Source organism: Prionailurus viverrinus, chromosome B3 (genome assembly GCF_022837055.1).
Source record: "Prionailurus viverrinus isolate Anna chromosome B3, UM_Priviv_1.0, whole genome shotgun sequence".
Lineage (NCBI taxonomy): Eukaryota > Metazoa > Chordata > Mammalia > Carnivora > Felidae > Prionailurus > Prionailurus viverrinus.
Window position 1 is genome coordinate 114,778,819 of NC_062566.1, and position 23,798 is coordinate 114,802,616.

The window sequence follows — 23,798 nt, forward strand, 5'->3', positions numbered from 1 at the left end:
CACGGACTGTGAGATCATGACCAGAGCTGAAGTCGGACGCTCAACTGATTGAGCCACCCAGGCGCCCCTAGTAGGATGTTCTTTAAACCTTTATGTATTTGGGGACTTTCCAGATTTTTTTTCTTGTGGTTGATTTCAAGTTTCATAGCATTGTGATCTGAAAATATGCATGGTATGATCTCAATTCTTTTATATTTGTTGAGGGCTGTTTTGTGACCCAGTATGTGATCTATTTTGGAGGATGTTACATGTGCACTTGAGAAGAATGTGTATTCTGGTGCTTTAGGATGAAAAGTTCTGAATATATCTGTTAAGTCCATCTGGTCCAGTGTGTCATTCAGAGCTGTTGTTTCCTTACTGATTTCTGCCTAGATTATCTGAGTGGAGTATTAAAGTCCCCTATAATTACAGTATTATTATCTGTACATGTGCTTATGTTTGTGATTAATTGATTTATATTTTGGGTGCTGCCACATTGAGGGCATGAACATTTATAATTGTTAGCTCTTCTTGATGGATGGATCCTTTAATTATGCTATAATGCCCTTCTTTGTCTCTTGTTACACCTTTGTTTTAAAATCTAGTTTGTCTGGGAGCACCTGGGTGGCTCAGTTGGTTAAGTGTCCGACTTTGGCTCAGGTCATGATCTCACAGTTCGTGGGTTTGAGCCTCGCATCGGGCTCAGTGCTGACAGCTCAGAGCCTGGAGCCTGTTTCAGATTCTGTGTCTCCCTCTCTGTCTCTGCCTCTCCCCTACTTGCACTCTGTCTCTGTCTCAAAAATAAATACACATTAAAAAAATTTTTTTTAAATCTAGTTTGTCTGATATAAGTGTGGCTACTCCAGCTTTCTTTTGACCTCCAGTAGCATGATAGATGGTTCTCCATCCCCTCACTTTCAATCTGAAGGTGTCCTCAAGTCTAAAATGAGTTTCTTATAGGTAGCATATAGATGGATCTTGTTTTTCTATCTGTTCTGATACCCTATGTCTTTTGATTGGGGCATTTAGTCCATTTACATTCAGAGTTATTATTGAAAGATATAGATTTAGTGCCATTGTGTTCTTTGTAGGTTTCATGTTTGTGGTGACATCTGTGGTCCTTTATAGTCTTTGCTGCTTTTTACTCACAGAGTCCCCCTTAGCATCTCCTGCAGGGCTAGCTTAGTGGTCATGAACTGCTTTCTTTTTGTTTGTCTGGAAAAGCCTTTATCTCTCCGTCTGTTCTGAATGACAGCCTTGCTGGATAAAGGATTCTTGGCTGCATATTTTTCCTATTCAGCACAGTGAATATTTCCTGCCACTCCCTTCTGGCCTGCCAAGTTTCAGTGGACAGGTCTACTACACTTATGTGTCTACCCTTGTAGTTTGAGATCTGTTTGTCCCTGGCTGTTTTCAGAATTCTCTCTTTATCTTTGTATTTTGCCAGTTTCACTATGATATGTCGTGATGCTGATTTTGATTTTTTTTTTTTTTTTTGAAGGGAGTTCTCTGTGCCTCTTGGACTTGGATATCTGTTTCCTTCCCCAGGTTAGGGGAGTTGTCAGCTATAATTTGTTCAGATAAACCTTCTGCTCCTTTCTCTCTATCTTCTTCTGGAACTCCTGTGATATGGATATTATTTCATTCCATTGAATCACTTAGGACTCGAATTCTCCCGTTATGGTCTAGTAATTTTCTTTCTGTCTTTTTTTTCAGCTTCATCATTTTCCATAATTTTATCTTCCATTTCACCTATTCTCTCCTCTGCTTCTTCCATCCTTGCTGTCACTGCATCTAGTTTATTTTGCATCTCATTTATAGCATTTCTTAATTCATCAAGACTATTTCTTAGGTCTTTGATCTCTGTAGCAATAGATTCTCTGCTGTCTTCTATGCTCTTTTCAAGCCCAGCTATTAGTCCTATGAGTGTTATTCTGAATTCTTGTTCAGATATATTATTTATATCTGTTTTGAGAAATTCTCTGGCTATCATTTCTTCCTGGAATTTCTTTTGAGGAGAATTCTTCCATTTCATCATTATGACAAGGTTTCTGCCTTTTATGTGTTTTAATAGCTTTTGTTATGTGTCCCGCACCTGTGAGTGCTATATTAAAAAGGGGTCGTACACTGTCCAGGGCCTGGCACTTCAGGAACTGTCTGGAGTGTGTTGTGTGTACTCTGTTGTTGAGTATTTGGCTGCTCTATCCCACTGCTCATAGTGGTGGATTGTTTGGACCTTCCACCAGGTGTGCTTTGATGTGTTTGTTGAAGTAACATTGGAAAAGAGGAAAGTGGGGGAGGGAGGGAGGGAACCTTATTCCATACAAAGAGAGAAATGGAAGGGGTGAAAAAAAAACAGGCAGAGAATCAAAGAAACTGTAAGGCTTAATCCAGAGAGAGAGAGAGAGAGAGAGAGGAAAATAAAGAAGAGAGAAAGAAAAAAAGAAAGAAAAAAAGATTATATATATATATATATATATATATATAAAATATAAAAAAAGATTTTTATATATATATATATATATATAGAGAGAGAGAGAGAGAGAGAGATCAGAAATCAAATCAGAAACTGTGAGCCTGATTTCAAAAGGGGAAGAAAAAAAAAGAAGAGGGTAGAAAGAAAAAGAAGGAAAAAGAGAAGGAAAGAAAAGAAAACAATAACAGACTGACATACAAAACCACAGTCCAGTTGTCTGTTGGGGCCTGGAACAGGTGGCTGTGCTGGTCTGCAGGAGAGGCCGTCTGGTTTGGTCAGTGTCAGTTCCACTTTGGTAGATAAGCAGTTGCCAGGCACGGAGGGGTGGGGTTTGGTGTAAGCCAGTGGCCTCCACTGCAGGCTGCTCTCCTATTCCCTGAAACCCCACTGTGTTGGTGATGGGGAGAAAAACAGCGACACCCTGGTCTGTCCTCCCCAGACCAGGTGTCTCAAACCACACTGTTCAGGCAGCCCTCACAGAATAGCGCCGTGGGCGGCTTGTCCTGTTCCACAGTCTCCCATGCCTCCTAGGTGCTCGGCTGGCATTCAGAACCCACTGTCTTAAAGGGTCCCGCTTCGTGCAGACCTGGTTCTGGGGTAGCACCACTCCGCCCAGCCGACACAGGGCCTCTGGCTGGCAGGTGCCTGCAGGATCTTTTGTCCTTGGGGGGGCAATAAACCCTCTTCCCACAGTACTCGAGGGAAGGGACTGTTCTCTCCCAGTGCTCCCTGAGGTCGCTACTGTGCCCCAGGGCTGGGCTCCCCTTTCCCCCCAGACTTGTGCACACAGGGACATGTCCAGGCCAGTGCCGGGAAAGTCATGTACCCCTGAAAACTCTGATCTTCACTTCTAAGGCCGTTTGCAAAGTAGAAACGGCCAAGTAGAAACTCCTTTATTTCTTGTTCCCCATTCATGCTCTTGAGAGGTTTTTCTTTTGTCCAAACACAATACTATGCTTCCTTCACCTCTCTTTCTCTTCCTTTTGTCTCTCCACAGAAGGGGTCTCCTCCCCTCCATGCCTATGCTGCCCACCATTTTATCTTTCTCAATTCACAAACACACACCTCTGTCCCACCAAGCTGTCTCTGTCCATCTGTAGAGATTTTTCTGTTATTCTGGACTCTGTATTCTGTTCTAAGTGTTCTGACCTCAGGACAGCTGTGTTTGAGGCATGAGGGAAATCCCAGTCCCCCTACTTCTCTGCCATCTTAACTCCAACCTGAAATTTTTATTGTTTTGATTACAAACGCATTTAACATTTTTTAAAAATTTATTTTGTGAGACAGCGACAGTGTGAGTGGGGGAGGGGTGGAGAGAGGGAGAGAGAGAGAATCCCAAGCAAGCTCTGTGCTGTCGGCACAGAGCCAGCCCTGCATGGGGCTCGAAGTCATGAAATCATGAGATCATGATCTGAGCTGAAACCAAGAGTCTGATGTTTAACCGACTGAGCCACCCAGGTGCCTGTACACATGCATTTTAAATCATGAAATATATTAATTTAATATTGCTTTTTACCCACTAACATATAATGAAATGATTTTATTCAGTATTTAAATGGATTTGTAAGATAAATATCTTTGTTGTTATTAAAGCCACTTTGAGAGTCCTGTAGCAGTTTTTTAGAGCACATCTTCACTTCCATCTAAGTTGACTGAAATACAGAAATATTTACATTTTGTATATGATGCAGTATATTAGGGGTTAGTAAAGGGCCAAATAACCAACCGTGTGTAAATAAAGTTTTGTTGGAACACAGGCATACATTCAAATTGTCTATGGCTGCTACAGTGGCAAAGTTAAGTAGTTGTGACAGAGACTATATGGTCCTCAAAGCTGAAGATATTTACTGTCTAGCCCCTTACAGAAAAAATTTATTGAGCCATTCTATATATGATACTGTCACTGGAAATGTTATCCCAAATGCAGAGGCCTTTCTCACATAACTGTGGGATCTTTAAAATGTTTACAGTGTTATCTGACATGCTCAGTATGAGGTGTTGAATTTCCTCGTCTTTCTCTTTTTTAGTGGGGGGAACCATTCATCAGAGGATCTCTATCCAAAACTAAAATAAATAGATACATAAATAAATACATAAATAAATAAATATCCAAAACTATCATTGGCTGAGGTCCTTTTAAGCTTATCCGTCTTCTGCAAACAGTGCTTTAGTGTTTTTAAGGGAGTGGTTTTATGAGGACTCAAATACAAGGCAACCCACTATTTTCTGAGCAATTTTTAAATTTCATGATTATATCAGTGTTCTCATTGTATCTATAACATTGAATGCACAAAGCCCCAAATGTCACTGGTTTAAATTTCTATATTAGCATAGGATTTCTACAGACCTTTCATTAGACATTAATTGCCTGGAGCTCTGGAGTTGGTGGGAAATTTCCTGTTGCAGGAAATTTTAAAAATTTACCTATGTGCAGGTATTTTTCAATTAAATTAAAAAACTGTGGGACAACATTAAGAAAGAAAAAGTTAATATTAACTAGCAAAAGCCATCTTAGTTGAAGTGTACAGCAAAGGGAATGTAGGACAGGAAGAGAATAAGATTAATAGACGGGATGGAAACTGATCAGTTGTCAGGTTCCAGGGAGTGTGGTGGGTACAACATTTATTATTCCTATTCTTGGCTTTTGAGAGGGAAATTTGGAAATATAAATCTTATTCCCGAGGTATGTATAGTAGAAAAATAAACTCCATATGCTTGAAGAAAATGAAAGAAAAGGAGTACCACCTGTGAATCTGGGATTTATATAAATTTTTAATTAACTGATTTTCTTTAAATTTAAGGGAGGAACCTCCCTACATGCTCCTTTTCCCTCCTCCTCTTATTCTATTGAACAAAAAACTTCAGTAGATGTTACCTCTAGCCTTTTAAAATGTGTTTAGAAATTTTAAAATCAGCTGAGTTCTTGCATTCTTAAATTCTTGCATTCTTTAGTTTTATAACTAAAAAGAGGTAGCACAGGAAATTGGAAGGTTATTCTAATTCTCTACAATGATAGAAACAGCCAAATTGACCTCAGAAGATAGAAATCTAAGAATGATCATTTACAAAAGAAACCACAACCTTAAGTCCACAACTAAGCCAGAATGGCTGCTCCTCCTAAAATAAATACAAGCTTTGTAATACCTAGAACTTGAAGTCATCTTTAGCACCCCACTCCGGGTATTGATGTATCTGCTACCCTGCCAATTTGTGTAATACAAAATAGGTTTAACTCTCCTATTTTGATACGAAACCATGTGGACATTTGCCAGAGAGGCCTAGTCTTGTGAAACAAAGCATGATGGCTTTTGATAATTCTCTGGATTAAAGGGTTAGGAACAAATTGCTCACTCACTTCTGTTGTTAAATGGATATAGAGAGAGCTAAGGAAGCTGAAGATAGATATCTGCCTGCTGATCATTAGGAGTAAAATATAGGAGCTTTATGGTTGAACCAAAGTACCTCAACAGGTTCCTTCTCTAGATTACAAATATGTGACTCTGTTACAGGAGAGAATGTCCACCTTGGTTCTGGAGATGGGCAGCCCAAAGATTCTGGGCCCCTTCCTCAAGTGGAAAAGAAACTCAAATGTACAGTTGAAGGCTGTGACCGGACATTTGTGTGGCCAGCTCACTTCAAGTACCATCTCAAAACTCATCGGTGAGCATATCTGAGGTTCCATGCTTAGAGGTCAAGAACGGTGATGCTTCTGGAGGAGCTTGTCCCTCAATTGACAAAGGAAAGCAGGGGCTCCAGTTTACTCGTGATTAAGATGTCTTTTGTTCTTATTTAATAGAAAGATTGCGTTGTCTCATTTACCTCATTCTGTACAGATATTTAGTAAGACATTTGGCACCTAAATGTGCCAAAACATAAAACATAATTTTTTGGGAAACTTAAAAAAAAAAAAGTAAGTGTGGGCCCTACTCTCAAACCTATGAAAATCAGTATTCAACAAGTAAGGTGTGGGCGCCTGGCTGGCTTAGTAGGTAGAGCACGCAGCTCTTGATCTTGGGGTCGTAAGTTTAAGACCCACATCGGGCGTAAGATTACTTTAAAAAAAAAAAAAAAGGGAAGGCAGTCCAGGGCATCTGTAGTTTTAGCAGACATCAGGTGATTGACATACCTAGGTTTGGGAGTTACTGTCTGCTTTGAGAGGCAACAGGAGCTGTGGCTTGCCCTTTTTAGCAAAGAGCATTTTCAGGTATTGGTGCTTATGTGATTTGTTTCTGTTTGGTTTGTTTTTGTTTTGTTTTGTTGTTGCAGAAATGACCGCTCTTTCATCTGTCCGGCGGAAGGTTGTGGAAAAAGCTTTTATGTGTTGCAGAGGCTGAAGGTGCATATGAGGACTCATAATGGGGAGAAGCCCTTTATGTGCCCCGAGTCTAGCTGTGGTAAGCAGTTCACTACAGCTGGAAATCTGAAGAACCACTTGCGCATCCATACAGGTGTGTGCACATCAACATTCCTGCAGGCAATCTACCACTTGGCTCAGGGTTTGCTTGCCTATCCTTAGAAAGGCTCTGAGGTGGAAATAGAAATGAAGGTCTAGGGTTGTTGCTAGAACTCGAAAAGTGGAATTTCTTTTTTTCACATGCTTCGTGGCACTTTTCAGTTAATTCAGTCACATTTATTGACTTTTCACCTGTGTGTGAGGAATGGACAGTGTTAATTTCTGCCTCTAGGAGCTTAAAGTGTAGGAAGGCATATAAGACCTTCTCTGATAACAATGATATGATGAGATATGGACAAAATTAGTATTGCTAAATTTCTTCAAATATTACTTGGTTGTAATTTTGGTCAGTAATATTTATTGAATTATACAAACCATACAGAGCCTCTTCTAGCCACCAAATGGGGTAAGGTGGGGGGAAATACAAAAGCTAATTTTAACCCCTGACTTCGAGGAGTTTGCTTTCTTGTTAAAGCCTCACAACATGAGAAGCAAAATGGAAGAGTGACTTGATTTGGGTCCAATGGCATGTTAATACCAAAGGACCACGATAAAAATACCTTGACTCTCATTCTGAGAGTTTAAGGGCGACTTTCCAAGCCTAAAACGTGCTAAGTCTCTTGTCAGAGTTTAATCACTGAACCAAGACTGATCTCTGAGGATGTGTAACTGTTCTTCCCCCTCTCTTGCCACTTTCTTTGTCTCTTCTTTATTCTTGCATTGCTAAAACAATAGCAAATACAATTAAAGGGCATTAAAAAGTGAAACTTGTTCCAGGTATGTCCCTATGATTCCTGCTAGAGTGCCATTACCACTGGATATGTTTTAGGGCAGAATAGCTGTGTTCTCAGCTCTTTCTTGAGAGAGTAAACTATACTTGCTCCAAGAAGCAGTTTGAATAAAAGAACAAGAAAAACATCTAGCTGAATAGATTAGGGAAGAAGTAGATAGAGTTCACCGTACTTGATTTTTGAATTCATTAACCCATTCATCTTCGTGCTGCTCCTTATGTTTGTAGATTTGATAAAACTGAACATCTTAAAATGCTTCCTTTTACTTTGGGGCATGACCTTATTTTCTCTCTTCATTCTAGCTCTTTCTAGCTCTCCCTTGTTAATCTCCTCTAATTGTTCATCATTTTCAGAATTTCATGTTTCTCCCATTTCACTCAGTGTGCTCTCTCATTGCAGTCTCAGGGCTCAATGTGATCATTTCTCCCTGGATGCCTCACAGATCTGAGTCGCCATAATTAATATAATAATAAAAGTTAGCATTTATTGACACAATTTAATATGGGTCCGGCACATACACATTATCCCATTTAATTCTCAAGGATACTTTATGCATGAGATACTGTATTTGTTGATGAAGAAACAGGAGATTAGAGTTAAATAACTTGCCCAACATTACACAGCTAGGAAAAGGCAGGGTTGAGATTTGAATTCTGATCTGACTCCAAAGCTCTTACAAGGATTTTGATTTCAAATGCTGATAATTCACATTATCTCAAATGTCAAAACTGAGCCACAGTTTTGGTCTTTATTAGTAGTAACGATAGTAATTAAAGCTACCAATTTCAGTGGCTTACCATGAGGGCTGACTATGTGCCAGACACTATGCTGAAGATACTTAACTTGTAGTGTCTCAGTTCTCAAAATAATCTTTCGAGATTGTATTGTGTTAATTTTATAGAGAAAAAGCTGCTTCTCAGAGAGGTCAGCTATCTTCCCTGTACTAATAAGTGGTGGTGTCAAGATTTGAACTCAACATTAATGGACTCATGCTCTTAATCATTACGCAGCATTGCCTCTTGACCATCCTCTTCTCCTGTGTCTTTTCCTTTCAGCAAAAATCACCATCCTCTCAGTTTCCAAATGCGAAGGCCATCTCACCTAAGCCAGCTTGATGCAGTGATTCATGCCACTAGATTCTGATGAGTCTTGTTCTAAGGCTGTAATAACAAGTATATTATTCATTTATTTGGCAACTTTTGAGTGCCTAGCATTTTGGGGTAGGTGTGAGTATATAAACACGTTTTCAGAAAAGTTACAGACCACTCACTGGAAAGTCACAAACATTAAACTGTGGTACAGTCTGAAAGAACAGTATAATCTAGAGCAGTGTTGTCCCCCCTTCCATGCCCAGCTCCCCTGTTGTCACTGTGTCAGCTTTAGTTGCCGGGTAGGGAAACTCGCTCTTCCTGGGTTTCTCCTTTACTCTCACACTGCTGCCACACTGACAACACTTCTGACACCAAATGTGTGAGGATTTTTCTCATACCAAACAATTCTCTGCAATACCAGCGGGGTGTCCTACAATTTAACTTAATTCTAACACTGTCTACCTGTAGATAGCATCAGATCCCACAGATCAAGGGCTCAGTCCCACAAGATTGTTCCCACACTGCTTCAGATGGCAGTTGCAAGTAGTAGGTTCCCACGTTGCTCACAACTTCTGTCTGACCAGGCTACAAATCAGAAGTTCCCATGATCCTCCTTTGGATTCAGTTATTTGTGAGAACATCTCATAGAACTCAGGGAAACACTTATTTACATCTACTAGTTTATTATATAATAAAGGATATGCTAAAGGATACAGGTGAATAGCCAGATAAAGAGATATATAGGGCGAGATCTGGAAAGGTCTGAAGTACAGGGATTTCTGCCCGCATGGAGTTGGAGTGTGCTACCCTTCTGGCGTGTAGTTGTGTTCACCAACCAGAAAGCTTCCGGACCCTGTACTTCGGGAATTTTATAGAGGCTTCTCCATGTGGGCATCATCAGTTATTAATTTCCATGTTCAGCCCCTCTTCCCTCTCTGGAGAGTAGGAGATGGGGCTGAAAATCCCAAGCTTCTAATCATGGCTTGGTCTTTCTGGAGAGCACCCCTTATCTAGGAGCCCACCCAAGAGTTACCTCACTAGAATAAGAGACACTACTATCACCTAGGAAATTCCAAGGGATTTAGGAGCTCTGTGTCAGGAACCAGAGGCAGAGACCAATAGGTATACTTCTTATTTTACACTTGCTATTTTCTGAACTTGTCCTGGGCACTCTTAGTTTCAAGGCTGTGCTCACACTGTTCTTTGTGCCTGAAATTCCCTTCCTTCCTTGTCATCTTTTAAGATCAGCTTAAATTCAGCTTCTTTAACAAAAAAAAATTAACCACAATTAGAATTCCTCTCTTTTCTAAATACTTACAGTACTTTTTTGTACAGAAACTTACATTAAAGTTATTTATGAATACATTTCTCTCTCTCATACTAGTCTGTGACCTTCAGATAAGAACTGCATCTCTGATTTTTTTTTTCCACTTCTTATTTTGAAATAATTATAGACTCATGAGTAGTTGTGAAAATAGTACAAAGAGGGGTGCCTGGGTGGCTCAGTCGGTTAAGCGTCTGACTTCGACTCAGGTCATGATCTCACGGTTCATGGGTTCAAGCCTCACTTTGGGTTCTGTGCTCACCTCTCAGAGCCTGGAGCCTGCTTCGGATTCTGTGTGTGTATGTGTGTGTCTCTCTCTCTGCTCCTACCCCACTCATGCTCTGTCTGTCTCTCTGTCTCTCAAAAATAAAGAAACATTAAAAAAATTAAACAAAAAAAAAGTGCAAAGGGTTTTGTTGTGTGCTTCACCCAGTTTCCCCAAAATGTGACATCTTATGTAGCCACAGTACAATATCAAAACCAGAAAGTTAATAGTACTTTCAGTCTACAGACCTTAATTAGTTTTTACCATGCATCTTTGATTTTTAAAATAACAAAGTAATACTGTAAACAATGAAACTTCCAGAAAAGCACAAAGAAGAAAGCAAACCATCCATAATACCACTGTCAAGATATAACTACCTTTAGCATATTGTTACAGGGTTTTCTTTATACTTCTGACTGAACACCTGTTTTTGTTCGCTTTATAGAAAAGGACTATGTAATATCTATTTTGTAACTTGTAGAAATCTCTACTTTTTAGTGGATTTAGAAACTGAATCATAAAGAGAATTGATTGAAAGTAAAAATCCTGATAGCATATATGGTGTTGATCTTGATACCCTCAAAAGGGATGGGATTACTGAAGAAGGTAGGTCATTGTAGCTTGGGGTCAGCCCTTGAGCCAGGTGGGAGAAAGAAGTATGATGCTCAGAGGTAGCCACTAAAGCCTCTAAAGAAGAGGGCAGGACTATATGGTGGGCTGTCCACTAGGAGATCATTGAGACATGACACTTGCTGAATGGCCCAATTGAAATTATATAGCATGAATTCAAGAAATCAGAGCAAGTCATTGGAAACAGAGTAAGATTAATGGGAAAAGAGTAATAGTCAATTCATCAGAAGACTGAGTCTTTAACTTATTTTCTGTCTCTAGGAGAGAAGCCTTTCCTTTGTGAAGCCCAAGGATGTGGCCGTTCCTTTGCTGAGTATTCTAGCCTCCGAAAACATTTGGTGGTTCACTCAGGTACTAGAACTCTGGCCATTCATAGATTTCAGGGAAGGTGGAGAACCAAAAGTGTAAATGTGTGGGAGGGGGATGGTATAAAGAAATCTAGAGGGGGCGCCTGGGTTGCTCAGTCAATTAAGCTCTGACTCTTGATTTCAGCTCAGGTCATGATCTCATGGTTTCTGAGATCGAGCCTTGCTTCAGTCTTCATGTGCTGAGCACGTGGAGCCTGCTTGGGATTCTCTCCCTCTCTCTGTGTGTCCCTCCCCTGCTCCCACACATGCACACGTGCATGGCCACACTCAACAATAAATAAATAAACTTAAAAAAAAAAAAAGAAATCTAGAAAGTAACAAACTGTTCAACATAAAGTTCGCTTCTCCTCATGACAAAATTAAAAATCAAGGCTCTTAATGCTTGAATTCAAAGGGTTGTATAATCAAAGGGGAAAAAAACTGATTTTTCTTATTTTCAGCTTAGCCATTGACTGAATTGCTTTCTAATTCAGAGCTTTTCTGAGGAGATTTATTTGCAAATTTATTTGGCACTGTGCTGGGCGCTTTATAAATTATATCAGGTATGGACCATGGAGGTCATTCAAAGCCGAGACTTGCCAAGGCAGAAGTGAACTCAAAGTGGAGAGATTCTAGAACAGAATCAAGTAATTATTCAAATCGTTAGCCACAGGAAGTATAGGGAAGCCAGAACAGGAGGAGTGGAGAGAAGGAACTAGAAGTTGTTTACGATGAGGGCAGTGAAGCAGTTCAGTGGGAATGAGGGAGTTGGAAAGATGTAATCAATCAGAGACATGAATTTCAGAGCTGAGCTTGTAGGAACGGAGCAGTTTTTTATATGATGACAAGTTCTAAGCAGAGGTGGCAAATGATAACCTGTGGCTTAGATGTAGACTTCTACGTAGGTTTTGCTTGGCTTATAGAGTGTTTTTATTTTATTTTACTTAATTTTATTACATAAAATTATTTCAAACATACATAAGAGTAAATAAAGATGTCTTCTTATATAACAACAATACTATTTAACAATTTCTTAGTTTTATCTCATACCCAATCCATGTTTAGTTTTTCTTCACTTTTCTCAAAAGTGTCTTTTATTTTTTATTTATTTATTTATTTATTTTTAATTTTTTTTTTTTTTTCAACGTTTACTTATTTTTGGGACAGAGAGAGACAGAGCATGAATGGGGGGGGGGCAGAGACAGAGGGAGACACAGAATCGGAAACAGGCTCCAGGCTCTGAGCCATCAGCCCAGAGCCTGACGTGGGGCTCGAACTCACGGACCGCAAGATCGTGACCTGGCTGAAGTCGGACGCTTAACCGACTGCGCCACCCAGGCGCCCCCAAAAGTGTCTTTTAAAGTGGCTTTGTTTAAATCAGGATCCAACAAGGTTTAATTATTGTACTAAGGCTTCTCTAAATCCATCTGTACTCACTTTTTTTCTTTCATGTCATAGACTTACTGCATAATGGAGTTAGTTGGGTTTTATAGAATGTCCCATATTCTGGATTTGTTGGTTTGTTTCCTTTTATGTCATTTAACTTGTTCCCCTAGATTTCCTATAAAAGGAAGTAAGCCCTAAAAACCTCAAAGGTTCAAAGATTTAGCATAGATATGTTATAGATGGTCGTATGTGTTTCATTATTTATCACATCAGGAGGCACAAAGTGCTTGGTTACAGAATTCATCAGTAGGTTCAGGTGGTAACACCATGATATTCACACTGTAAATTTCCCCAGCAACATTTTGCTTTATGGTTTCATCTCTGAATGATGCCTGAATTGGTTATTTCATTAGGATATTAAAGTGGTAGGTTTCTAATTCTGTTATTTTGTTCACTTCGGCTGGAATTCTGTGTATAATAGGTCTCTTCTCTATGTAGTAGGGCTATTTGGTAATCTGTACAGGAATGGAGAATAAATATGTCATCTTTTTCTTTTAATTTCTTTTGATTATGAGTTTTCAAAATAAGAAATTGGTGCTCTTGTTTCTTCTAGTAGTGTCAGATAATTGCCTTTCTTTCTCATTAGTATTAGTTTGAATTCATGGGTTTCTGTATAGTCACTGTATGTCAATCCATTTTAGTTCTTTTTTAACAGCTTTTTTTTAAGACTTTATTTTTTTTAATTTTTTTTTGTTTGTTTGTTTGTTTTTTTTTGTTATGGTAGGAAAGGCCTTTATTGTTGGCAACGGGAAATTAAAAGAGGAGGGGGACACGACAGCTCTGGCTCCAGGGGTGGCTCCCCAGACCTACTCTTTCGATGTCCTGGGAGAGCTTAAGACTTTATTTTTAAGTAATCTCTACACCCATCATGGGGCTTGAACTCACAATCCTGAGATCAAGAGTCTCACGCTCCACTGAGCTAGCCAGGTGCCCCATCAACAGCTTTTTTGATGTGTAATGCATGTACCTTGAAATTCATCCATTATAAGCATACAAATCAGTGATTTCTAGAAAATATATAGAATTATACAGTCATCACTACAATCCAGTTTTAGAACACTTCTGTCACACCAGAAGGTTTCTTTTTGCCCCCTCGTTGTCAGTTCTTGCTTCCGCCCCCAGATCCAGGCAACTACTGGTTAGCTTTATGTCTCTATAGATTTGCCATTTCTGGAAGTTTTCTGGCCATTTCACCTACTTTTGTCACAGGCTGGTCCCTTGTAGGCATGTGTTTCTGACCCTAGCTCTAAGTGTGATTGTCTGAGTAGGTGGAAGGCCGACTGAGAGTTTTGGACTCGAGGACACAGAGGGTAGTTCAGATCGCCATGTGGAAGAGCCATCGGTGTAAACACTGAAGACTGTGAGAGTGGTGGCAGGAAGTGGAATAAGGGGGTATTATGAATGTAGGGTTGGGATCCTTGAGGATGGTACGTGTTCTGGAGGTCCATGGAAGACTGTATCTGGAAGGGGAAGGAAGTATTCTACATGGCCGCCATGACCTGATACCAGAGGTTGTGAAGGCAGCAGTACAGTGGGTGTGGGAAGGATAGGGGCTGGGAGCAGTGAGCAGTGAGCGTGCTCACTGGTGAACTCTTCCTGCCTTCTCTGGTGTACTGAAAGTTTGGAGGCTGGGGGCCTCCGAGGCTGGGTGGAGAATGGGAGAAGGAAAAAGCCTCTTATGTTTAGCTTAACATTCTCTGGGTTTCTCTGTCCTGGTCTTGAATCCGTTCTCTTGCTGTCAGGAGTGTACCCTGTCTTTTTGGCTACCCTGTCTTAACCTGGTCTCTGTTTCAGGAGAGAAGCCCCATCAGTGTCAAGTATGTGGGAAGACCTTCTCTCAGAGTGGGAGTAGGAATGTGCACATGAGAAAGCATCATTTGCAGCTAGGAGCAGCTGGGAGTCAAGAGCAGGAGCAAACTGGTGAGAAGAGAGGGTGTAGTGGAGGGCTATATCTTCTGGTTTCAAAAAGCCAAATGACTGGCATGTCTGGTTGTTTGGAAATTTTCAGATTCTGTGTTGGGGAGAAAGACCTGGTCTCCCTGGATTGACTAGTGGTTTCCAATGTAGCTGTACAATAAAATCTATAAGCTTTTAAAATGTACATATTTGTATTGCTTGTCCACTCTTCATTCCCAAATAAAACAATACAACCTGATAAATGAGATTATTTGGGAATAAGATCCCAGAATCTGTAGTTTTTAAGCTTCCCTAGTGAGTTTAGTGGTAACTCGTGCTGATCCATGAACCAGCATTTGAGTATTACTGTGATAAAGATTTCTATAAGACAAGGTTTTAAACATTTTTTATGTATCAGTCATGACTCCCTTTTTACCCTAACTTAAATTTGATAACTCATTTTTATTATTTTTTTCCACGTGTTATTTTAATCAATTATTTTATTCCAAATACTCCTTTCCAAGGACACATCCATCCCATTTCATACCTTAATTCTCCACCTGCTGATCACAGGCAAGGATATTTATCTATGAGGCTCCACCCTTCCCTTCTAGGTTTACTCTTGCTCCCAAAACTAGGTAGCATCCAAGATACAGGTTGGCTTCCACTTCCGAAAGAAAAAGTCAGCTTCCCATGAAGGGAAATGGGGACCAGGCACAGCCTTGACCGCTGCATGTCTCTTACATCCTATTCTCTGTGCAGCTGAGCCATTAATGGGCAGTAGTTTGCTTGAAGAGGCTTCAGTAACCAGTAAAAACCTGGTGCCTATGAATTCCCAGCCCAGCCTTGGTGGAGAGTCCTTGAACCTACCAAATACCAATTCTATCCTAGGAGTTGATGATGGTAAGACTTTCAACTCTCCTTTATTTGGGGAAAATGGGCTGCAACTAGGGACTAAGGAATGGGGTTGTCTCCAAAATGGAGGTTTTAATTAATTTCATTTCTTGTGAGTAGCTGTGGTATGATTGAGTAGCATTTGTATTCTTTGTCTCTGGGATGGATAAGTGAATCTGTTAAAAAAAAAAATTTCTTTTTCGTTGAACAGATGACGTAACAAAAGAGTAACAAAAAATTTTAAGAAGAAAATTATCCATAATCCTAGCATCCTAGCCCAACTATTTCTATCTTTCCTATTGCAGTTTTGGAAGAACTTAACTTTTAAAACATTTAAACAGAACATAACCAGGTTTTACAGAGGAGATATAAAGCAATTTCTCCATACCTTCAAAAGCCATATCTTCTGGAGAAAAGAAAGGGCTCTCTAGGAAACAGTTGCTCCTCTCTGGTATAGAAATTTCACCCAAGTTACACAGGCCAGGCCCTCTTCTCTGAAAAACTTAACAGGTGAGGTCAGCATGCATTTATTCAGTGCCTACTGTGTGCCTGGCACCATGGGAAAGATAAAAGTAGAAAGCAGGGACCTTAAAATGTAGTTGAGAAGTCAAAATTTACATACGGGAGACAACAGTGAACAGAAAATAGTATATAAGCAAATGTTACATTGCACGGTGCAGTCTGGAAGAGCAGTAGGTATTGAAAGCCCCCCTGGAAGAAACTTTTAATTTTTTAGGGGGCTAAGTAGTTTATGTATAAACTGTTTCCAGAAGATTTTTTCTGGTGATCTCACTTGATAAAGTCTGAGATCCTGTGTTTTAGTTACTCCTCATATCCCATTCAGTTTTGTGTATAGGTGACCATGTTTGTGTAACTTCTGTGTGGAGTCTACATGGGCCAGAGTGTGCTTCCACAACAAGGCTCCTTGGTTTCGTAAATGATACTAGTGGATAACCAAAGTGTAAGACACAGAAATTGCATGGAACTACTTTGCCATTCTTAAGGAAGAAAGTCTCAAGGGAGGAAGGGACACTGAGTACAGGAACTTTGAAGCCAGACCTAAGTTCTTGACTTGCTCATATTATGCTGTTTCTATCATTGGTGGCTGCTTTAAGGGTTGGCTCTGGTCTCCTGATTTGCCTGCATAAGCAGATTTTGCCCTGTTTCAATGCACGGTTAATCCAGTTAACAGTGCTAAAGCTATATTACTTTAAATTGGTATATTACAAAATGGTCAACTCTTACATCAGGATTTCTTGCCTTTCCTTCCCATCCACCTTTTGTCGTACTTTCTAAATTCACTGGTAATGATTATCAGACAGGAATTAATTTGGAAAACATATAGGAATATGGGTTTTTCAGGGAACAGTTTTTAGTGTTCTTAATGAGGCTTGATAATGCAGGTAGGTATAACTGTGGATTCACTTTTCATTGAGACATTTTCTGCTGTTTCAGAGGTGCTTGGTGAAGGATCCCCACGTCCCCTGTCTTCAGTGCCTGATGTGACACATCACTTGGTGACCATGCAGTCAGGGAGGCAGTCATATGAGGTTTCTGTCTTAACTGCCGTAAATCCACAGGAGGTAAATTTATCTCTTGCCCTTACTTTGTTTCTGTAGAGACTAATGTGGACAGTGGTTAGAGATCTAGTTTAGAAAATCTGAAACTGACTCCAGTTTCCCTTTCCTGGAAACTTTGACTAGAAGATCTTCCTTTAAGCTAAGCATGAGACCAGATTTGAAAGAAACTTGATTGTTAGGGTCTCCTGGATTGGGAGATTGGTCACTCACGGCTGGGTCTCTCAGCTTTAATTTCCTTTGTATACATACCTTACTGAATGATATCTGCTCCTACTGTTCTCTGCCTATGACATAAGGATATTGCTTTTATTTTATAAGGAAAATAATATCCTGGGACAAAGTGGTCCTTGAGCAAAAAGAGTAGTGACAAAATCATTGAAAGTAATCATTGTTCATTTTGTACCAGGCTGAACCAACTGGACATACAGGACATGTTCACTTGCTTGTGGAATGAGAACCATTATCTAAAGCAGGGAAAGTTTTAAGTTTATTCTAAGCACTCCCATCTTTATGGTCTTGGCTCCAACCCAGAAAACAGAATGAAAACTTGTCAGGCTTCTAGAATCTTAGGATATTTTATTGGTCTTTTGTCTTGGGAGTAAATGACTTCATCATGAGCTCATTTCATATGTATAAACTTTTGCCAAAACCTGGGTATCCCGGATACCTTCGTATTACAGTATCTCTTACAGTGCTGTCCCATCTTTTTCCCCTGTCCTTTCATTATAACCTGATACCACAACTGTTGCCGTATTCAAATGACTGCATCCTATATTGAATATTCTTAATTATTCTATAAGCTTCCTGGGGATCCTCAGGATCACAGGGCTTTGGCCATGCATGTTCATGTTTTTGCCAGGATCTTTCCTTGTATGTCATCATTATGACCCATTGTCTGAGTCTTGCTTGTATTATATTGAAAGTTTTTTTTGCTATTGGTATCATTGGTTTTTCCTAATCCACTTTCTCCTGGCTACTGCTTTGGAACATGTCTCACCTGTGAAGACTTCCTTTGTTATTTCCCCTCTTCATTTATGTGTTTTAAAATTTTTGTTATAGGAGTTTTCATAAAGTACAGTGAGAGAGAGTATAGTACTCATGTACCTATCACCCAACTTCAACAGTTAGCTTTCTACTGTTCTTATTTTCTCTCTTCCTACCTACAATTTGTTGCTGCTGTTCTGTTTGTGCTGGAGTATTTAAAAAATTTTTTAACATTTATTTATTTATTTTTGAGAGACAGAGCACGAGTTGGGGAGGGGAAGAGAGAGAGGGAAACAAAGAATCCGAAGCAGGCTCCAGGCTCTCTGCTGTCAGCGCAGACCCCAATGCAGGGCTCGAACCCATGAACCCTAAGATCATGGCCTGAGATGAAATTGGACTCCTAACTGAGCCACCCAGGCACCCCTGTGCTGGATGGAGTATTTAAAAGCAAATCACAGACATACCATTTCATTTGTAGGTATTTCAGGATATACCTCTAACAGATAAGTTTTTTGGGGGCGCCTGGGTGGCTCAGTTGGTTGGCATCCAACTTCGGTTCAGGTCATGATCTCATGGTCCATGAGTTCGAGCCATGCATGGGGCTCTGTGCTGTCAATGCAGAGCCTGGAGCCTGCTTCAGATTCTGTGTCTCCCCCTCTCTCTGCCCCTCCCCCTCTCATGCTCTGTCTCTCTCTGTCAAAAATAAATATTAAAAAAAATTTAAAAAACAAACATGTTTTTTTCATAGCTGTCTTTATCACACCCAATAAAATTAACGATTTATTGATATCCTCAAACAGTAAGTCTGTATTCCTTTTTTTTCTCAAAATGTCTTTTAATGGTTGGTTGGTTTGAATTAGGATTCAGACAAGCCCCATTCATTGCATTTGGTTAATAATTCTCTTAATTCTCTTTATCTCTAATAGTCTCCCCCTCTTCCCCCCTGTCTTTTTTTTCCAGAATGGCTGTTTAAGGAATTGGGTTATTTGTCCTATACAATTTCCTACATTCTGGTTTTGGCTGATTGACTCCTTTTGCTGTTTAATATATTTCTCTATTCAGAGATTTTCTAAAAACTGGTAGTTAGGAGCTTAGATTCATGTTTTTTTCCCCCTTCCTTGGCAAGAATATTTTATAGGTGGTACTCTTGCTTTCTGTTACAGTTCACAGGAGACATATGGTATTCAGTTGTCCTCTTACTAAGCTTAATGATTGACCAATGGGTTACATAAAAATTTTGGTAAACATTACTGATCATGGCCTAGATCAGTTTTTTTTTTTTTTTTTTTTTTTAGGCTTGCAAAATGGTGATATCCTAATTCCCTTTTTCTTTCTGCTTTTATGAACTGTGATTCTTCTGTCAGAGAAAAGCTTTCATCAACTACTGGATCGCTCTGCAATAGTTCAGAAAAATTATTTCTTTTTTACCTACTAGAAATTGTCATTCTGACAAGCCAGTCCCCAACACTCAGCCTTTTCCTTTTTTATATTTGAAACCTTGGAGCTTTTCTCTCCTGTATTGCTAAATACCTTTTTCAATGAATCATTCCAAGTTTCCTCAAATAAATACCAGATGTATAAAAACTTAGTCAAGGGGAGCCTGGGTGACTCAATTGGTTGAGCGTCTGACTCTTGATTTCGGCTCAGGTCACGATCCCAGGGTTGTGGGATCAAGCCCCATATTGGGCTCACGTTGCGCTCAAGTTGGGCTCCACGCTGAGTGTGGAGCCTGCTTAAGATTCTCTCTCTCTTCCCCAGTCCCCTCTTCCCCACTCGGGCACTCTCTCACTCGCTCTTTCTGAAATAACAAAACAACAACAACAAAATGAACAGAAAACCTTAGTCAACAGGGTGCTATATACCTAATATGTGCAAGGCCCTCTGCTGGGTACTAGTTATACAATAGTAAACAAAGTACAATTGTTGCCTTTTATAACTGTGCAAATGGTGCCCCTGGAGTTGTACTGTACAGAGAGCATGGGAAGGGTGACAGATCAATAAACTGGCAATTTTTATATGGTGTAGTAAGTGCTAGCCTTGGGGGAAGTCAGGGAATGAATTCTAGGTTTGAGACCTGAGGAATGAATAGCAGTTATCTTGATGGATAAGTGGGAGGGATTGGAAGAAGATAACAGGCATAAAGGTAGCAAGCAGTGTGTACAAGGGTAGAAGGTGAGAGGGAACAGGGCACACAACTATGGAATCAAAAGGGTTGAGTAGGATGGGATGTGGAATGGAGAGATGGGCTGGAATGAAAAGTGAAAGCAGGAAAGTTATGCCAGTTTCTCTCTTGAAGGGCCTTAAAGGACATGATTTTATCCCAGGGGCAGTGGGGGGCCACTGCATGGTTTTAAGGCAGGTATGACATGGTCAGATTTGTGTATGAAAAAGTCCAGCAATAGCACATTTTTTCCCCTTGGGCCTAGGCACATGGGTCTTGGAATTGGCTTCATTGTGTCCTTGTCTAGGTGATGCTACTCATAGTCTCAGGCAGACCCAGTAACACAGATCACCTATAAAAAAAACCAAAAAACTTGGCCTTCCCTCCAGGAGGACACTGAGGGTCTGCAGGCCCTAAATACCCAGTTTCATGGTGGAAACCCCAAACTCTTTTTTTTTTTTTTTTTTTAAATTTTTTTTTCAACGTTTATTTATTTTTGGGACAGAGAGAGACAGAGCATGAACGGGGGAAGGGCAGAGAGAGAGGGAGACACAGAATCAGAAACAGGCTCCAGGCTCTGAGCCATCAGCCCAGAGCCCGACGCGGGGCTCGAACTCACAGACCGCGAGATCGTGACCTGGCTGAAGTCGGACGCTTAACCGACTGCGCCACCCAGGCGCCCCAACCCCAAACTCTTAATAGGAAAATATTAACACAAAGGGGAAAGTGCTGCCCTTAGTGAGGCTGAAAGTCCTAGATTATCACTTTTCCCTCACGGGTCCTCGGGTCCTGTGTATTTACAAACACACCCTCTGTCTGAGCCTCACTTCTTTTGTTTCCTTCACTGTTACCTCTATTATTTCTCCTCTTACCACAGGCATTTCCACTGCTCTTCCTCTCCTTTTCCTTATCGAGACAGGCTTATCACGTCATCTGATACCTTCATTTTTAAAAGCTACAAGGCCCTCAAGCCTCCAGGTTTAGTTATCTTCCTCATCCAAGGTCCTGGTACTAACTGACCTTCCTCCAGTGAGTGAGGAATGTTGAGTCCTTAGAGATTCTCAGATAAAAGGCTATTTGCAGTCCTTAAAACAACAATGCTTATTTCAAATTTTTGGAGATAATCACACGTTGTAGATCAGACCTGTAAGAATCTACTTGTGCACTTCTACTTGGACCCCTGTAAATAGGCTCTAAAAGTAAAAACGTAACAAGAATATCAGAATAACGAAAGCAATTATCAGAAATTATCATGGGAGGGGTGCCTGGCTGGCTCAGTTGGTAGAGCATGTCACTCTTGATGTCGGGGTGGTGAGTTCAAGCCCCGTGTTGGGCATGGAGATTACTTAAAAATAATTAAGTAATTTTTTAGCACTACTTAAAATTTTAAGCACTACTTAAAAAAAAAAAAAAACTCTTCTTAAAAAATAAAAGAAATTATGGGAATTATATCAAAACTACACCTTATTCAAATGGTTCAGATTGAACAATTTTTATTTGCCCTCGGTGTTACCCAGCCTTCTGCAAATCAGATAGAGGACTTATTGTGCAGGCCCAATTGGGACCCCAGGGCTTTGGGACCTCTGCTGACTAAAAGGCATCTCAAGTGGGGTTCTATAGCCACACTGAGCTCATATTCTCGAATGCAGGAACCAGTATAAATGATTGCCACCCAGCCTTCAATAAATCAGAATGTCTTCCAAAAAAGAAGAAACAAATTACAAATTCTTTAAGATTTCTCATCAAGTGTCATTGCTGATTTGAGTGCCAATATCTGGATCTTGACCTGGATTTAAAAGACACCATTCTTACATCCTAACAACACAGCATCAAATGAAATTTGTGGTTTAAGTTTTTACATTTTTCTTTAAATTTTGTTTAAATTTCTTTAAATTCCATATTATTAAATTCTACTGTATAAATTACCTTTACCCAAATTGAGATCACCAAGTAAATCTATCCCCAGCTCAAGAATTTATCTGGTTATATTTTTACTAAGCCATTTTTATTCTGAATTTCACTGTGTTATTCCCATCTCATTTTCATAACAAAATGGAACTCCGTTTCATCAATTGTACAGAACACTTTCAACAGAAAGCCTTGAGTGTAGGGTAGAAAGTCTGTTTTGGCTGCCACCCTCTTGGAGTCTCAGGCTTTCTCCCTTCATCATAGGGAAGGCATTCTTTTGGACCCTGGGAATCCCTGGATTCCTTACGAGTGGGAACTCATATAGAACTCACTGGGGTAGCCTCCCATTCCTCTTACTTCTGCTTGAGCTTTCAGCCTGTACTTGGACTAACGCTGCCTGACAGGAGATTTGGGATTCCACCATTTCCGATATATCTGTTAAGTTCGGCATGCCTCCATCACTGACTAGTGAGTACATGACTACACAAACAATAGTTTGGCTTAGGGACTCGGGATACCTTATTGTCATAGTGAAAATGCCAGCATTATGAAGAGGCCAAAATGCTGTCCCAAGGCCAGGATATGAAAGAGATCAGTCTACGTATGTCTCTTGCTTTGGAACTAGATACCCTTGACTTACCCCTGTAGTGCATTCCCCGCTCCCACTTAAACCTTTTCCTTAGTATGAATTATTTTTCCTATTATTCAGTGGTAGCCTATTCCAGATTTGGTTTTAATCTTTTACAGTTACTAAACCAAGGAGATTTAACTGAAAGACGGACATGAGCATGGGTGTCAACTCCTGGAAGAGCAGCCCTGTCTGATCCCAGAGTGCACACAGTGGGAACAGGATGCTTATGGCTCACGATCTGCCAGAACCAAAATGAATCTGTGAAAGACAGGACCCCGCTTTGGCCTCTGTTCATCTTTCCTGACATAGAAGATGAATGTAGGAGAGCTTCTCTTCAAACTACATCTGATCCAGACAAGGAAGAAAGCAGTGAATGTGGGCTGGGTAACTGTACCTACCTCTCTTCCCACTATAAAATTTTGGGATGGACTTCTCCCAAAAGTGAATTTGATTATGTGTTGGCTGAAGTTTCTTCAGTATGACTGTTGAGAAGGGGTTTTCCTTTGAAGAATTTTCATCCCAGACTCAGCTGTCTTTTCACATGGATAAACTAAGCCCTGCCACCAACCATAAAACTTCACCAAGAAGCTGAGCTTTCAAGATGCCTTGTTGCTTTGGAGAAGGGAGTGATGTCAATTCTGTTGTGGCATACTCCCTTTAGCAACCTGAGTAAGAGACTCTCTGCCACTGGGCTGCAAAAAAATAAATTACTTGAATCCCTACTTGGCCCAGGCTGAGGTACTATCTTGTCACATCCACCTCTACTTGGCCACTTTGCTTTCTTTGTTTATGGAATATACGATAGCATGTTAAAAGGGTTTTTTGGTTTTTTTTTTTGTTTGTTTGTTTTTAAAGTTAACTATCACATGATTCAGAGCTTCAGTTGTTTTCCCTTTAAATAAACAAGACAGCCCAGTAAGTTCTTTGGCTCCTTGTTTTGGA

At 40.2% G+C, this 23,798-nt stretch overlaps 2 protein-coding genes across 5 annotated transcripts in view; one reads left to right on the top strand and one right to left on the bottom strand.

Moving 5' to 3' along the window:
- Positions 1-23,775, top strand: part of ZNF410 (zinc finger protein 410) — a 50,826-nt gene extending 27,051 nt beyond the window's left edge. Inside the window, exons 6-12 of one of the 4 annotated variants that reach the window (XM_047864730.1) lie at positions 5,965-6,115; positions 6,722-6,903; positions 11,271-11,360; positions 14,597-14,722; positions 15,461-15,601; positions 17,048-17,175; positions 22,973-23,775. In XM_047864730.1, the coding sequence (XP_047720686.1) occupies positions 5,965-6,115; positions 6,722-6,903; positions 11,271-11,360; positions 14,597-14,722; positions 15,461-15,601; positions 17,048-17,175; positions 22,973-23,011 (857 nt within the window). In that variant the 3' untranslated portion in view covers positions 23,012-23,775. The remainder of the gene's footprint in view (positions 1-5,964; positions 6,116-6,721; positions 6,904-11,270; positions 11,361-14,596; positions 14,723-15,460; positions 15,602-17,047; positions 17,176-22,972) is intronic. The other 3 variants (XM_047864732.1, XM_047864731.1, XM_047864733.1) reach the window with 3 other exon arrangements.
- Positions 8,157-23,798, bottom strand: part of FAM161B (FAM161 centrosomal protein B) — a 28,874-nt gene continuing 13,232 nt past the window's right edge. Inside the window, exon 9 of the mRNA XM_047864723.1 lies at positions 8,157-8,859. Coding sequence (XP_047720679.1) covers positions 8,832-8,859 — 28 coding nt within the window. The 3' untranslated portion in view covers positions 8,157-8,831. The remainder of the gene's footprint in view (positions 8,860-23,798) is intronic.